The 16,869-nt window shown below is 37.2% G+C and overlaps 1 protein-coding gene across 1 annotated transcript in view; it reads left to right on the top strand.

The window, feature by feature from the left end:
* Nucleotides 1-907: 907 nt before the first annotated feature.
* The window catches only part of uba7 (ubiquitin-like modifier activating enzyme 7), a 45,219-nt gene continuing 29,257 nt past the window's right edge, over nt 908-16,869 (top strand). The window contains exons 1-17 of the mRNA XM_038272974.1: nt 908-1,047; nt 1,161-1,225; nt 1,307-1,475; nt 3,920-4,054; nt 4,226-4,332; nt 4,411-4,501; nt 7,581-7,713; nt 7,930-8,027; nt 8,108-8,257; nt 9,487-9,651; nt 10,038-10,142; nt 10,249-10,329; nt 11,606-11,761; nt 11,997-12,162; nt 12,260-12,456; nt 12,579-12,643; nt 14,582-14,792. Coding sequence (XP_038128902.1) covers nt 1,179-1,225; nt 1,307-1,475; nt 3,920-4,054; nt 4,226-4,332; nt 4,411-4,501; nt 7,581-7,713; nt 7,930-8,027; nt 8,108-8,257; nt 9,487-9,651; nt 10,038-10,142; nt 10,249-10,329; nt 11,606-11,761; nt 11,997-12,162; nt 12,260-12,456; nt 12,579-12,643; nt 14,582-14,792 — 2,076 coding nt within the window. The 5' untranslated portion in view covers nt 908-1,047; nt 1,161-1,178. The remainder of the gene's footprint in view (nt 1,048-1,160; nt 1,226-1,306; nt 1,476-3,919; nt 4,055-4,225; nt 4,333-4,410; nt 4,502-7,580; nt 7,714-7,929; nt 8,028-8,107; nt 8,258-9,486; nt 9,652-10,037; nt 10,143-10,248; nt 10,330-11,605; nt 11,762-11,996; nt 12,163-12,259; nt 12,457-12,578; nt 12,644-14,581; nt 14,793-16,869) is intronic.

Below are 16,869 nucleotides of genomic sequence, written 5' to 3'. Positions count from 1 at the left end.
ATGGAGCCATCCAATTTCAACCCGTCTAATATCTTTTGCAGCATGTTGATTGCCAAAAGGTCTACTGTTTCCAGCAGATCTCCGTTCAGTCAGGTTTTTACGTACTCGCTGCATGAGTTCACTCCTGGAGTTTGGAAAGTCTCACTTCTTTGCTGACAAAATGCTTTTACTGCGAATTGGTCTCCATATTTCACAATATATTGTCCCAGCTCCTCGTCGGTCATCACATTTATGACGTTAATATCAATGTAAAAATTAGATCACACAGACAAACTATTAATTTTTTTAAAAATCTAAAATAGTATTTAAATTGTGTCTGATTGAAGAGGAAGGGTGGGATGGCAAGTGCCGTGCTATTGCTAATCTGCATATTAAAAGGATATTACAACACTGTAATTAAATAATGTCTTACAAACCTAGTATATTGATTAAGAAACCTTATATTCCCTCAGTTCTTCGGCGACATTGTCGGGAATATTTTGGGTTTTCAAAAAGTTTATTAAATCTCTGCCAGCCATCTCTTTAACATAAACACAAAAATAGGGACAATATCAGGTGCGCACGAGAAGCTAAAACTGGTGTGCACGAGAAACTAAGTAGTGCGCACGAGAAAGCATCAGGTGCGCACGAGAAACTAGTGGTGCGCACGAGAAACTAAGTGGTGTGCACGAGAAACATCAGGTGCGCACGAGAAACTAGTGGAGCGCACGAGAAAGTATCAGGTACGCACGAGAAACTAAGTGGAGCGCACCAGAAAGTATCTGGTGCGCACGAGAAACTAAGTGGTGCGCACGAGAAAGTATCTGGTGCGCACGAGAAATAATATTTTTTTTTTTCTCTTCATTGTCCCTTTAGGGGCTCCGTACCCAAGGCAAGGATATCTTGATTTTTATTAGAAGGCCTGATCCGCCCCCTAGTGGCCAACAAACGAAGGTACACACGGAAGGATTTAATTCATTATTTTTTTGTAAAGTCACTGCACGGTGAAAATCATCTGAAACGAAAGTGGAATACCACTAGCTGTGTACTCCTACCAGCAGATGACAGGTCTGAGCTGGGGGGCTTTGCTCTGATGAAGTTTGGGCTGCCTTCTTTCTTCCTTCAGGCTTTTATTACGATATTTGCCTCCCTTTGAGTCACGCTGTTTTTGTTTCACACAGGAAACTAAGGGGATCAACATGGCAGGAACCGGTGAAATCGATGAGGGCTTTTACTCCAGACAACTGTAAGTAACAAAACTGATGTTATTGTATTTTAAAATGCCTTCAGCTTGTCATGGGTGTGTTTTTTGTGTGATTTGGATCAGTTATGTTCTGGGTCATGAGGCGATGCACCGGATGGGCTCAGCTGAGGTCCTGATCGCAGGGATGAAGGGTCTGGGAGTGGAAATAGCCAAGAACGTCATTCTATCCGGAGTAAAGTCTGTCACTGTGCAGGATGAGGGGCAGGTTGAGTGGTCTAACCTGTCCTCACAGGTACAAACTATGGCTTTTAGGATTAATACTGTTATAAAAAAAAAAACTGGATTGAGAATAGGTAACTTCCTGCTTAAGCAACGACCTGTCAGACTTGATAGCTCTGCATGTCTGGAAACCTGTAAGTTGGGTATCCGTCTGTGTTTTAAACGGTAGATCTGAAGATAAACTTTAAAATGCAACATTTCTACAATGGTTAATTACCTGATTTAATTTGGAAAAGATCAGCTTAATGAAACTATTGCACCAACTGAACAGACCTTTTACTTTCATTCTGACATATTAGTCCCACCCATAAACAGCAGCAGAAATAAAAGATGAACTCAACTGAAAGCAGCCTGATAAAATGTGTAATATAATATGTATTAATTGTATAGAGCAAATTAAATTAAAATCTATATAAAAAAATGTACAACTATATTACACCCGTTATATGATTCTTCCAGTTAATTCCATTATAGTCCTTTTAATGACTAATGTAACAAACTTAACATGATACCGTACATTTAAGTTACAAAGAACCAGAAACAGCTATATACAGCTCAATCATGTTTAATTAAAATGCAATTTGTTTCAGATCTAAAACCATGTATCCCGACATACTTCTGTTATATTAAAATCAAACTCAGATCTATCCATCCATTTCTTTCACGTTTATCTCAAGCGGGGTGGCGAGGGGTACTGGTGCCTATTTTCAGCTGTCTACGGGCGAGAGGCAGGGTGCACCCTGGACAAGTCGCCAGTCTATCGCAGGGCAACACATAGAAAAACAACCATTCATGCACAAACTCACACCCAAGGACAATTTAGAGAAGCCAATTAACCTAACAGCCATGTTTTTGGACTTTGGGCCGGAGAGACACCACACATGCTCAAGGAGAACATGTAAACTCCATGCAGAAAGAACCCAGACCAGGAATCAAACCCAGAACCTTCTTGCTGCAAGGTGGCAGTGCTACCCACTGTGCCACTGAGCAGCCAATCCAAACCCAGATCATATTACTGTATATCTCAACCATCTATAATAAAATAAAATAAAAGTTGAATCAATGCCATTTAATGCAGTCACAGACCAATCCAACATGCATTACAATTCATGATGTTTATTGTTCATCTAAATACAGTCCACCTCCAAAAAATTCTAAGCCGGTCTCATTTAGGCAACGTCTCTGTTTTATTTACTTTTCTTTTAACTCTTGATGCTGTTTTTACTGTCATATTGTTATCATATATTGATTACTCAATATTTAGAGTTTCACTTCTTGTATGGTGTTTTAGTTCTGTCGCCTTTGCAAACCTTTATCTCAATGAGACATTTGTGGGTTTAATAGATATCTAGATAAATAATTATAGTTAAGTATGTAGTGGTTATAAACATATAAATTAAAATCAAGGTCTACACTGTCTAGTATTAATGTTAGCTAACAAATTCCTTTCCAATACCATACAGACTAAAGTACTGGCTGGTATCAACGATGCTTCTCACTACCATATCTAATGCCAGTAAATGTACAAAACAATTTAAGTAGCCTATAATACTGGGGGCTCTAATTGAGATTCCTCTGGAAATATTTGATTAAATAAATAAATGCTAACTAATGCACCTATTTAACAATAACTTCGTTTGAAAAAAATTATTGAACAGTTACAGCAAATTGGATGGATCTTACATAACAATACATACATTTATTTTTATTAACCATATACTGTGGTAAATAGCCTGTACTTATATAGCGCTTTGGTCAAGTCAGGAGACACACACACACTGAAGCTACATTGTAACCAAAGCTGCCCTGGGGCTCACCGACAGAAGTGAGGCAGCCACACATATTCTGTGTTTTGGTTTGACCTTAGGTGCTTTTAAGAGGTTGTTATGATGCAACAACTTCTTACTGTTTTCCCATAAACACTTAAGGTTGGACTTTTTGTGGTATTTTAACTCTGTCAGTGAGTGACCGAGCAGGGCATCATACTGTGCTTTAAAGCAAGCTTTGGTGGGAACTAATTAAAAGTTCCCTGCAAAGCATGCATTTAGGCTTCTTTTTTTATTTACAATATCTTAAATGACAGTAGTATTGAAAATATTGATATTTAGATTTGAGAACTTATTTTAGAGCCTTAAGTTGTGGTTTTGGAGGTATCGATATTTTACTATCGATCCACAGATTACTACTGTCTAATTCTATTTAGCTACACTGTAGAAAAATTCAGATTCAGATTAAATTAAATCTGGCCCAGTTCATTCCTTTTTCATAAAATCTAATTCAGATAACTTATACAGTCTAATTTATCTCCCACAATCCGTTTCAATTTAGCTGCAATACATTCAAATCCTGATCAAGACAATCATTTGCAGGGATAAATGTTAATTGATCTAAATTGTAATTCAAAACAAGAAACATCACAGAGAGCATTGATTTTTCTACTTTTTGTTTTTCCTCCAGTTTTTCCTGCAAGAGGCAGATCTTGGTCAGAACCGAGCCACATCTTCACTCCCACAGTTGTCTGCGTTAAACCGTCATGTGCTTGTGTCATCACACACTGGACCACTAAATGAAGACCTCCTTCTAAAATTCCAGGTATGTGGATTTTTTGTTTTATTTACTATTTATTGAAAATTAATAAAGAGCTGAACTTTCACACCTATTGGGATGATGAGCATAGAAAATGACACGGATGAAGGTTTCTCCATATGGAACTTTTTACAGTAAGGTCTAGTAACAAGCAGTGAACCTTTGTCATTTTACCAGGTGGTGGTCCTGACTGACTCCTCCCTGGATGATCAGAAACGTTTTGGGGAGTTCTGCCATAAACATGGCATTAAGCTTATAGTTGCAGATACAAAAGGCCTCTGTGGGTAAGTGGGTGCATATATATAGTGTGAAATAAATTTGGCAAAAGGAGAAAACATGGAAATTTTTATGTACATTTGCAGCCAGTTGTTCTGTGACTTTGGAGAGGAGTTTGAGGTTTTGGATCGGGATGGAGAGATGCCTGCCTCACTCATGGTTGAGCGAATCACCAAGGTAATATCTATTTATCTAATATCCATCTGTCTTTCTGTTTGTCTGTCTGACTCATTTAAGTTGCAAGACAGTTCAAATTATATATATACGTATATATGTGTGTGTGTGTTTGTGTACTGCTCAAGAAAATAAAGGGAACGCTGAAATAACATCCTAATATCTGAATAAAGGAAATATTTTTATTGAATACTTTGTTCTGTAAGGTTGAATGTAAAACATCTTCAAAAATCAAATAAACATAAGCATCGTCAATGGATATCAAAGTTATTAACCAACGGAGGCCTGGATTTGAAGTCACACATAAAATTTAAGTGGAAAGACAAACTGCAGGCAGATCCAACTTGGATGTAATGTCCTTAAAACAGGTCAAATTCAGGCTCAGTATTGTGTGTGGCCTTGATGTGCCTATATGACCGGTCACCTGGACATGATGTTCCAGATGTGCTCAGTCAGATTCAGGTCTGGGGAACGGGCGGGACAGTCCATAGCGGCATCACCTTCATCTTACAGGAATTGCTAATGCACCCTAGCCACATGAATTCTAGCATTGTCCTGCATTAGGAGGTACCAAGTGCCAACCACACAAACATATAGTCTCACAAAGGGTCTGAGGATCTCCTCTGGGTAACCAATGGCAGTCATGCTACCTCTGGCAAGCACATGGATGAGTGTGCGATCCTCAAAAGAAATGCCCCCCCATACCATCACTGACCCAACGCCAAACCGGTCATGCTGAAGGATGTTGCAGGCAGCAGATCATTCTTCATGGTGTCTCCAGACCTTGTCATGTCTGTCACATATGTTCAGTGTGAACCTGCTTTCATCTGTGACGAGCACAGGCTACCAGTGGCTATTTGCCAATCCTGGTGTTAAATGGCAAATGCCAAATGTCCTACATGGTGTTGGGCTGTGAGCACAACGCGCATCTGTGGATGTCGGCCCTCATACCATCCTCATGCAGTGCTCCTCATGCTCCTCCTTGCACACTGGTGGAGGTAGGAGTCTTGCTGCTGGGTTGTTGCCCTCCTACAGCCTCCTCTACATCTCCTGGTATACTGGCCTATTTCTTGGTAGCATCTCCAGCCTTCGGACACTACACTGACAGACACAGCAAAGATTCTTGCCACGGCTGGCATTGATGTGCCATCCTGGATGAGCTGCACTAGCTGAGCCATTTATTTGGTTTGAAGAGTCCGTCTCATGCTACCATGGGCCTGTTTCAATAAGGAAGTTCAACCAACTCTGAGTTAAAACTTGAACTCTCAGTTGACTTATCCTGAGATTGGAAACTCTGAGTTTTGGGTTTCAGAACAGCTGAAATGAGTTAGTTCAATCAACTCTAAATTGACTTACTCTGAGTTAAGCGCTTGCACCACAACTATAAAAAGCCATTATCAATGGAGCACAGATATTACGAGTCACCATGGCAACAGCGTCAGACAAAAAAAGGTGTGAATATTTCTCACCAGCAGAACTGGATGTGCTTATGCAAGCATATGCAGAATTTGAACATGTATTTAAAAAAAAAAGCAACACGGCTGCAGCGGCGAAGGAGAGAGAGTTAGCTTGGGTGAAAATAGCTGCTCGAGTCAATGCGTAAGTTTACATTTTAATTACTTTTATACAGTGTTGGGTGTAATGAATTAAGTTACTTAAGTCATAGAAATACTGTAATTAAATTAAAACTATAAAACAATAGTGGATTTATTATCAAATTTTAAAAGGTATATTTTGATTTGAACTTTCTCCCTCTAGTTACACACTTTGGTCAATTTAAGATTAATTCATGCAATTGAATATTGTTTATTTGAAAGCATTAGAAGTGCAGTTTCTTGTCTCTCCTTGTATTGTTCAAGTGGTTGAGGTTGATTTGGGATTTAGAAAGTAATTAATAAGTAAGTAAAACAAATTAGTAAGTAGACCAATACTTTCTAGAGACAGTAATTATTACATTAATCTAATTATACTTGTTGAAGATAAAATTTGTAGTTAGTAATTAAGAACTATTTTAGAGTAACTTACCCAACTGTTATAATATCAGAGGTGAAACTGGAAGAACAGTATTTTATTAAACCTAATTTAGTTTTTATGGATAGGTGCAATCCTGCAGGCATCAAAAGAACATGGCAGCAGCTGAAAATGAAATATAAAAACATACTTCAAGCAGGTAAGCCTTGAGCACATCATGGGAGTAGAGTAGCTACCTGGCTTTACAAACAGGATCATCCATAAAAGGACATACCATTTCATTCCCTTTGATGCGCTCTACGTGACTGAAATGTGTGCAATGAATATGTCCCCAAAAAATCAATGAGGTGTTTAAACACCACTTCCTCTTTAAAAAAGGGGAGGAGACCAAAATAAACTCTGGATTTTCTGAAGAAAACCTGCTCCCGACCAGGTTAGGTTCACAGAGTAAATTGCCATGGTAACTGACTCTGAGTATAAGTTACCTCTCTTTCAGAAACGGGCTTGACTTACTCTGCTTTCTCAGGTTTAACTTACCTCCCTTTCTGAAACAGAAAACCCAGAGTTTCCCTCATTTCAGGGTTAACAAACTCAGAGTTTTCACTTAACCTCCTTTCTGAAACAGGCCCCATGAGTGTGAAAGCACCACTAATATTTAAAAGTGACCAAAACATCAGCCAGAAAGCATAGGTACTGAGAAGTGGTCCACAACTGCAGAACTGCTCCTTTATTTACTGTGTCTTGCTAATTGCAGATAATACCCACCTCTTTTCTATTCTGTTTGCACAACAGCATGGGAAAGTGATTGTCAATAAGTTAACAGTTTGATCTCACAAAAGTTTGATTTGATTGGTTATATTCTGTTTTTTACGTTTCCCTTTATTTTTATGCTATATATATATATATATATATATATATATATATATATATATATATATATATATATATATATATATATATATATAGCATGTGTGTGTGAATATAGGAAGATCTAGTTCGTCTTTAGAGTGTCACCCAGCCCTCTCTATATGGACCACAGTAGGAAATGTATTATTATGAAATCTTTATATTTGTCTGAAAGATTTCTTAGACGTGTCAAACTTTATTTCAGGACAATCCTGGAGTTGTTATCTGTGCAGATGACCAGAAACATGGACTTTTTGACGGTTCTAAAGTAAAGTTCTCTGAGGTCCAAGGCATGACAGAGCTAAACATAAGGGGCCCTGTGGAGATCAAAGTCTGCGGTTGGTGTTGCTCAACTATAAACACTTTGACTTGCTTTGTATTTTCTTAACTGCTGGGATGGTTGCGACAGTCTTGCCCCATGATACCTTTGAGTTACATGACATTCTTCTCATGCCTGAGCCTCAGGAGAGGATCATGTTGAAATCCTGTAGATTCTAAGAGAAACACTTTTTATCTTTCACTCTGTAATTTTATTTTGTCATCTCGATCACCAGGCCCGTATTCCTTTAGCATCTGTGACACTTCTGGCTTTTCCGAGTATGAACGAGGTGGCATGGTGACTGAAGTGAAAGAGCCCCTCATACTGAATTTTGTAGGTTTTCACAGTTTGAACATTTACTTTAGCACGAAATGTTTCAACAGTAAGTAAAATGATACCCAAATGCATTGCAGAAACCACTGGGTGAGGCTCTAAATGACCATCAACTGCTAATTTTGAACGACTACGGAAAAATATGCAGACATAACACTTTGCACCTGGCGTTCCAAGCCCTACACAGGTTTGTGAAGGAACAGCAGCGGCTTCCTCATCCTTGGTCACAGGTCAGTATAGACGTCGTTTGATGATATGATGACAGTACTCTGAAAAGTATTCCCCCTTTACACATTCCCACTGTTTTTTTAGGACCGGTTACAAATTATGATTTTTTAAGGAAAAAATTATCTAAACCAATCCTTTTTGAAACCTGAGTTGGGTTTCATTAACCAAACCCAGCCTTATACCCCTTTCCCACTGGCTGAAAAAGCCGTTTAAACCTGGGAACAATCGGCTCTGATCAGCATGCTTTGGTAACACCAGAGCCGGGTTCATCCGCTAATTTATGTGATCCCATTAAGCCCGATGTACGGATGTCAACAAATCCCAGTCTGATCTAACAAGCGGAAACAAATCTGTTTACATATGATAAACATGGCGCAGCACTGGTAAGAGTGATTCAGACAGATAAAGGAGTGAAACAATAAAGCACACTTACTACGACCCGGCTTCCTTACATGTTGCTCTCCATTTACTTTCCTGATTTATCTTACACTGATGACAGCATCAGAGCTAGTCCAGTGTGATGGTGTCACCAGACACGCAGTTACGGGCGAACAGAGACAACGCAGCTCGCCAGCTGGGGTTTCTTTTGCCAATGGGAAGGGAGCCAAATACCAATTGTTAGCACCATGTTTGAAAAACACGAGTTAACCCATCAATTTCAGTGGGAAAGAGACTTATTAATGCCTAACCTGTAGAATCCAGAAACCTGACAACATGACATACTGTAGGTTAAAAGGCTTTGAAAAAAACAAACGATCATGTTCTAACCCAAAAAAATATATAGCAGGTTAGAAAAGAAAAATCAGCAGAAACTAATCAAAGTTACAGTTTATATTTAATCTGAAGGAGTCATGAGGGATGCCTTGTAAATGCCATTATCCACAAATGGATAACACTGAAATGGATAACACCATTAGGGTTAGGGTTCATGTTTATGAGTCAACAATAAGAAAGAGACAGAGCAAAAATGGTCAAAAGTTCTATTGGGAAAAAAAAAGATAAGATTTATTTAGCATTTATTATTAAGCATCATGATAAGCCTCAAGACCTTAGGGGAAATGGTATATTAGTCATTTGTCTGATATCAAAGTAAGATCTTAAACACGTCCAAATAAACAATAAATTAAAGAAAAAAAATTTTTGTGGGGGGGATACTGTTTCAGAGCACTGTAAGATGCAATAAACATGGTTGTTTCAACACACTTCTAAAAGTCATTCATACCTCATATAGGCAGATGCAGATTCTCTGATTAACATCGTGAACGAATTGAATGAGGATGCAAAGCTGGAAGAACTAGATGAAGCTGCAGTGAGGCGCTTCTCCTACACCGCCCGAGGCGATCTGGCTCCTATGAACGCTTTCTTTGGAGGTCTGGCTGCTCAGGAAGTTATTAAGGTAGCCTCAAATTTAAATATACATATATAGTTAAATGACATCATCTTTTTTTAATGTAAGGGTCTTACTTATGACCCTTAAGGCTTTATAAACTAAAACTGATCAGACCTGTTTTTTTTGTATGTGATACAGAAACACTGGTGAATTGTTTCAAGAGATGCACTGATCATATTCGCTTAATAAATATCAATTTTAGTTTCTTTGATATGTATATACCTTATAGAATCCAAAATGTGCCTTTTTTAAATGATGGTTGTTATTTGTTATACAGCAGAAAGTAAGGGAATTGATTGGTGCATCTCTGTGTGCAACTGATCCTGGTAGTGCTTTGAATGTTAGTTTTTATTTCTAATCAAATCTTTTTACCTCTCTGAATATCCCTGCAGGCATGCAGTGGGAAGTTTACACCTCTACAACAATGGCTTTATTTTGACGCCCTGGAATGTCTCCCTGAAGACGGAGGTTGTCTGGAAGAGAGCTCATTCTCATCAGTATGCAAATGATTACTTCGATTTAAACATCAACCTTATCAGTCAAACAGACTGTTGATTGATGATTACTCTGTCATTTAAGCTCTTCATTTTATCTCTCTCATAGAAAGGCACAAGGTACGACGCTCAGATTGTCGTCTTCGGCTCAGAGTTCCAACAAAAGCTCCTGAGGCAGAATTATTTCCTGGTGAGGAAAGATTAGCAGTCTGTCCATCAGAGGGCAGACTTTCAATTGGAAATAGCCTAAATCCTATGTGTCTAGTTCTTTGATCTTCTGTGTGAATAAAGCCACATACAGGAAATGGGTTCAGCTTCCTGACAGTGGAAAGTTTTGGCTGCAGTGATCATTTAAAAGAACCCAGCCCGATCTCTGTTTCCTGCAAAATTGTTTTCAATTTCCATATCTGTTGTTATTATTGAAGAGGACAATGTACCATGTAGCTTATTTAATCACTTTAAAGGCTGAATGTAGTAATCAACTTAAACCAGGACAGCAGAATATCAGGAAAGCACTGCCATGAACACCTTACAATAAAAACACTTTTTATCTATATATGATATGTAGAATCTTGGTCATCAAATTCTTTTTGCCATATAAGTAAATCCAAACGGTCCAATATATTATTGGCAGACAGAACATAAATTACTTACACTTAATAGACAGAGGTGGGTACTAATTAGTTACATTTTCTCAGTTATATTTACTTGAGCAACAATTAAAAAATATATATACTTTTAGGAGTAGTTTTACTGTGTCATACTTCTTACTCCTACTTGAGCAAAATCTCTTAACTACTCTTCTCTGTGAGTAATTTAAACTTTTCCAAAATCCGGTAAACATACAGTAAACAGTAGATATCAACTGTGGAAGTCGTTACCTTGTCCTAACATATATACAGTTATTATTGTAAGGATTGGTTTTCTAAGTTTTATGTTGAAAAAAATAGGTTGAGGTATTTCTTCTGCATGCATTTGTTCTTTTACATTCATGACATTTATTTGTAGTTTTTAGGGATTTGAGTCTTTAAAATGCCAGAACTTGTACATAAAGTCTGTTTGCCAGCATAGACATTAAATTTTATGTTATTATCCAACAGTTAGTACTCAAGTAGCCTTTTTATCGAATATTTTTTTTTACTTTTACTTGAGTTATTTCTTGCATGACCGCTTTTGCTTTTACTTGAGTAAAAAATTTTAAAGTAGTACTACTCTTACTTGAGTACAATTTTTGGGTACTCTGCACACCTCCGTAGACAGTAATGTAATACAATATACCACATTCAAACATTAATTTGCAATTGTATCACACAACATTTTGATATTTCAGTAAAAATTCTATATTTTTTGCAGCTCTAAAGAAATAGTTTAGTGTTATGATGAAAAATCTGTATAAGAACTATTCTGTTAATCTGATATATAAAGAAGTCTCACCTGTGTCTAAAAAACTGGAAACTTTTTTTTAGGTTGGTGCTGGTGCCATCGGCTGTGAGCTGCTAAAGAACTTTGCTCTCATGGGGCTTGGTGCAGGAGAAGAAGGCCACATCACTGTAACAGACATGGACTACATTGAAAAATCCAACCTGAATCGGCAGTTTCTGTTCAGATCTAAGGATATTGGGGTAATAAATCTCACCAAATCTGTTGTTTTTCTAAGAACCAGATATTTGCAGGTTTGAATGATTGGTCAAATTCAACAGATAGTAAGTGGAACAGTCTCCATGATTGTTTGAGGGTCTCTATCCTATATTACACACAACTCATGTGAAATTGTCCATATTAAGTGCTTCATTTATCCATCATGTATTGCTCTTTTTCGCACACTAATCACTGATCTGCTCATGTTTCTGTAAACAGAAACCCAAATCTGAGGTTGCAGCCAAAGCAGTGGCAGAGATGAACCCACAGATTAACATCACAGCTCACCAGAACCGCCTTGACCCTGACAGTGAGGGAGTGTACGACTACAGCTTCTTCATGGGCCTGGATGGAGTGGCTGCTGCACTTGATAATGTGGAAGCTAGTAAAGGAGATTAGCATTATAACATAAAACTATTATTAACAAGAAATGGTAAGATCAGTTTTAAAAATGTTGACTCCTTTGCTTGGTGTGTTCTTAGGGGTTTATCTCGATAAACGCTGTGTTCAGCACCAGAAGCCGATGCTTGAAGGGGGAACTTTAGGAAGCAAAGGTCATACTCTGGTGGTGGTACCTCATCTGACTGAGTCATATGGACCGGCCAAATCGAGCTCTGGTAATGCTATCCCACTCTGTACTCTGAAGAACTTCCCACACCGGATTGAACACACACTGCAGGTACAAAGCTGAGCTCCTCTGCCTTGTATTTATCTTTGTTAAAGAGTCAAAGGAAATGCTCAAGATGAATAACAGCTCTACTCTGCAACTGTGTAAACTAATTAAACCTGCTATCCTTTCAGTGGGCCAGGGACCAGTTTGAAGGACTTTTTAAACAAACACCGGAAAATGTGAATCTCTTCTTGAGGTGAGGCGGGACTCCACCCTCATCAGATCTAATTAGGGTCAAAACACGAGCTAATTCCTCATTCTGGGCTCAGGACCCTTAATTTTTTTATGGTTACTTGGACAAACATATTTTGACAACTCACTGAACTTTCAGGATTTGGCCTCACTATATTGACAAACTGTATTGAATTTTATTTAAAAGACAAAGTTGAAAACAATTATGCATTATAGATATAATAAAACATTTGTGGATCTATTTGATAACCAAAATCCCAAAAGGAGTGGGTTTCCCAACCCCACTACTCTAAATAAAATCTAATCTAGGTAATTGACTTGGAGAAGTCTCAATTATTAAATAGAGTCGTTCTGTATGAAGCATGGCAGCAAACACAACACAACTCAGTAGTAGAAGCTTTCAACAGGGCAACTATTACTACACAGATTCTGTCCTTTGTTGAAGTTTTTGAATATAAATATCATTGTTGAAAGAAAGCCATACATTTTTTTTTATTATTAGGCTAAACTAATCTGAGACTTTATGGTAAAGAAGCTGATGTTTGAAGCCTTCTTTACTATTGCTTTCATGATTTATGTTTGAGCTTATTTTAGAAATATCACGTGCAATTTATTGAGCTTATGACAAACAAAAAGGGTTTTAACTTAAGGATAAGAAAGAACACATTAATGGATAGGACAAGGCTTGCTTTAAAATTAATGCTTTAAATGTATTTCTGTTTGTTTGGCTTAGATTATATAAAATCCCCCAAACTGTTTCGTGCTTACCCAATCACAATAGAAAAGAATAGAAAAGAAAGAAGAGATTAACTTTAGGATTCTATTTGTTTTTCAGTGTACAATAAAGCCTTCTGGACTTTTTTTCTGTTGATGGTCATTCTCATATCACCGTCCAACTAACTGTAACTCATCATAAATGAGGTCATGGAAATGAATGCTTGTTTTATTCCACTAGTGTCCCACCCATGCCGCTACATGCAGAAGTATGACTCAGAAAGTTCCCGTTTAGGCATGTTTACATGTAAGATGGGGAAGAGCCCCTGTTCCTATTATGCTTGCAAAGTAGCGTAGGATGAAATAGAACATGGTAGTAGCTCAGGAATGAGTTTCCCCTGTATGAGATTTAAAAGAGGCTCTGGCCTGCATGGTACAAGCTAAATATACCGTGAAATGTATGCAGTTAACAATATTTCAAAGAGAGTTTTTTAAAAATGCATGATTTTTTATTATTATTATGTTGCACATTTATAGCCAACCCTCTTGAGTTATTTCCATTTTTAATCTTTTAAGGTACAATAGGTCTCTCTACCGGATTTACAAATTAAAATACTAAGAACCTTTTCCCATTCTTCTTTTTAAAATGGCACAAGCATAGTCTGATTCTTTTGAGAGCATTTCTGAAGGTTTTTTATTATGTCTTGTCACAAATTCATAATTATATTTTAATACAGACTTTGTCTGTTCTACTCTAACATAATTATGCATTCATCAAACAGTTATGATATAGATGTGGTTGTATTTTTAGGTTTGCTGATATGCTGGAAGATGAACCCCTCTAGCCTCTTATAATGTGTCTTTCAGAGTCTTCTCATATTTTAACACTGACACTGCTGACATTCTTCACTACTTTTAGGACGATTTGCCATCTTAATGTTCGCACCTGCTGTTTTGCATGTAGTAATAAAAGTTCAATGTATACTTGATCTAGCACATATGCCCTGTAAACAAAGATTTCTTTCAACAATAAACATCCTTTTGTCATTCTTCATGAAGAAAATGGATTTGGAAATCCAAGTAATGGTTATCTTGTTAAGCAAACCTCCATTCCATTTATTTTTAAGGCATCATACCTTTAGCTTTAGATATTTACCTAGTTACTCTATGTTAGATTTTTCTGTAAACTGTTTATTCTGTGATTAAAAGCAGCACTGTGTTTTTGTAGGGATTCAAACTTCATAGAGCGAACTCTCGGCCATGGGGATGCTGAGGCCCTAGAGATTCTTGAAGGCGTATGGAGCAACCTTCAGGAGAGGCAAGTTGGAGGACAGCGTCCTAAGAGCTGGGAGGACTGTGTGAACTGGGCACGACACAAATGGGAGACGCTGTACAACAACGATATCTGCCAGCTTCTGCACTGTTTTCCTCATGGAGAGGTAACATTCTGGTTAGCCTAAAACAGCAACTCCTCTCCTTACAGTCAGATATAAAAAACATGCAATTAATGATTAAGGACACATAGTGGCGCTGTTGCTCTATGCATTAACTTCCTGTGTCAGCATCAGCACATTGGCTCTAAAGCATTCATTGTGTCATTTTTTCTTACTATTTAAAAGCCAGTGCTGACAAATAAGTCTGAGGCCTCAAAGGGATACTAAGGAAATGCAGTGCGTAGACGATGGGGTCATGCTTAGTATTGTGGGGGTAGGGGACACAGATCAGTGTCAACCCAAACAAACCCTCATTAACCCCAGTTTCTAACCCCCAGTTCCTGCAATTGGCCCTGCTGTGCTATCACTTACTGTCCTGCACAATTATATAGATTCCTCTGACTGTTTTCTTTCCCCTTACGTCTGCTCAAATATTTGTCGAAGCAAGGAGAATTGACTGAGAATTTCTTAAAAAAAACAAATAGTAGAACTTTTTTCGACTTTATATCTTTATTGTCTTGCGTAACGTTCACAAACCCCAGTCCTGCCTACAGTTGTCTTTGCAGCTGCAGGTTTTTTTGTTCTCTTTTTCTGTCGTACTTAATCTAAACAACAGTTATATTTCCATTGTTCTTGTGGAAACTCTCTGGTTGCCACAGACTTTCTGAGGAACTATGATAAGGTGACTGATGTCAGTTATCTGTCACAAGCACACCTGACAAATACTGGTCATAGATAACCATACACATCATGAAACAGCAACTACTGGTCTGCTGCCTTCGCTTACAGCTCTAAGGCCTGATGAAGACAGCCGACTGGACTGTAAAGCTTGGCTTTATGAATTTTACTATACAATAACCATATAGCTGATTATCCTCTTTTATTTTGTATGTTTAAACATGCTGTTGCTTAGATCAACAGCAAACATGCAGCTGCTGATGTAAATGTAGGAAGAAGATTCAAGACTTAGAGAAATGCACATATTTTCATATTCATAAGACTAAGTAATAAAACAAGGGATATGATACAAATCAAAATAATATTGAAAGATTGTATATAGTGATATTCAAAGGTTAGAGCTAAATTTTAACTTTTTTTTTTTAGTTTTGCTTTAAATGGCTACCGTTAAACATGAAAAAAAAAAACTTACTTTTTTAACTGGAAAAAGCCTGTGATGATTTCCTCTTTTATTGCAGTAGCATAATCTCACTCACTAAAATTTATGCCATTTCTAACGCTGTGATCGTTAGAAATGTTCCCCTTCCCCTTTTACTCGATTATAAGATAAACATGTTTATCTCACTTATGTCATGCTGTCTTTTTCATTTTCAAGACTGATGAAAAGATGTTTCTCTCTGTGTTAGAGCTAGGTAACATTGAGTTAAAATAGTATCAGGTTTTTTGCCATTTACTGTCTTCTACAAAAGTAAAACAATTGTTTTTTTGTTTTTTTTATCCATAGCAACATCTACTGGAATTAAGTGTATTGTTATTTTTGTATGTCACTGCAAATTGCAGAGACTACAGAGGCTCTCTAAAAAATCTAACTTCCTCAATTTCAAAGAGCACCCCTTAATATCTAACTTACATTACGCCCAACTTACAAGTAATTGATAGAGCATTTCCCTCACTAAACAGAATGCAGTTACTGCATTATTCATATTTTTAAATATATTTATGTTTATTGATTGATTCTTTTAACATTGGAACAAAAATATAAAAAGAAAACATACAGTACATTTTTTGGGCTTACATTACTCTCAAATAGAGTTTATCATGCTAACAATAAACTGCAAAAATATATTTTTTTGCCTATACCAAGAAATGTGAACATTATTGCTCTTCCTATGAAGACAGGAAATGTTAATTGATAAATAAAAGTTCTACAACACTGATTAAAAAAAAAAAGTATATATTCCTTGAAAATATCCTTCATGTAGGTCTAATTCTATAGAATTTGAGATTGGTTTAAAACATGACTTAAAAGAAAATGTTGTATAAATTAATGTATTCACTCCACAGAAGTAAATATTTTAAAGTAACTTTTCTTTTCACAACAGTTTATTGTAGAGTCATGAGTAAC

This window comes from Cyprinodon tularosa, unplaced genomic scaffold, assembly GCF_016077235.1.
Source record: "Cyprinodon tularosa strain WSP-4 unplaced genomic scaffold, ASM1607723v1 ctg85, whole genome shotgun sequence".
Classification (NCBI taxonomy): Eukaryota; Metazoa; Chordata; class Actinopteri; order Cyprinodontiformes; family Cyprinodontidae; genus Cyprinodon; species Cyprinodon tularosa.
The sequence above is the reverse complement of the archived record's forward strand: the minus strand, read 5'-3'. Positions and strand labels throughout refer to the sequence as shown.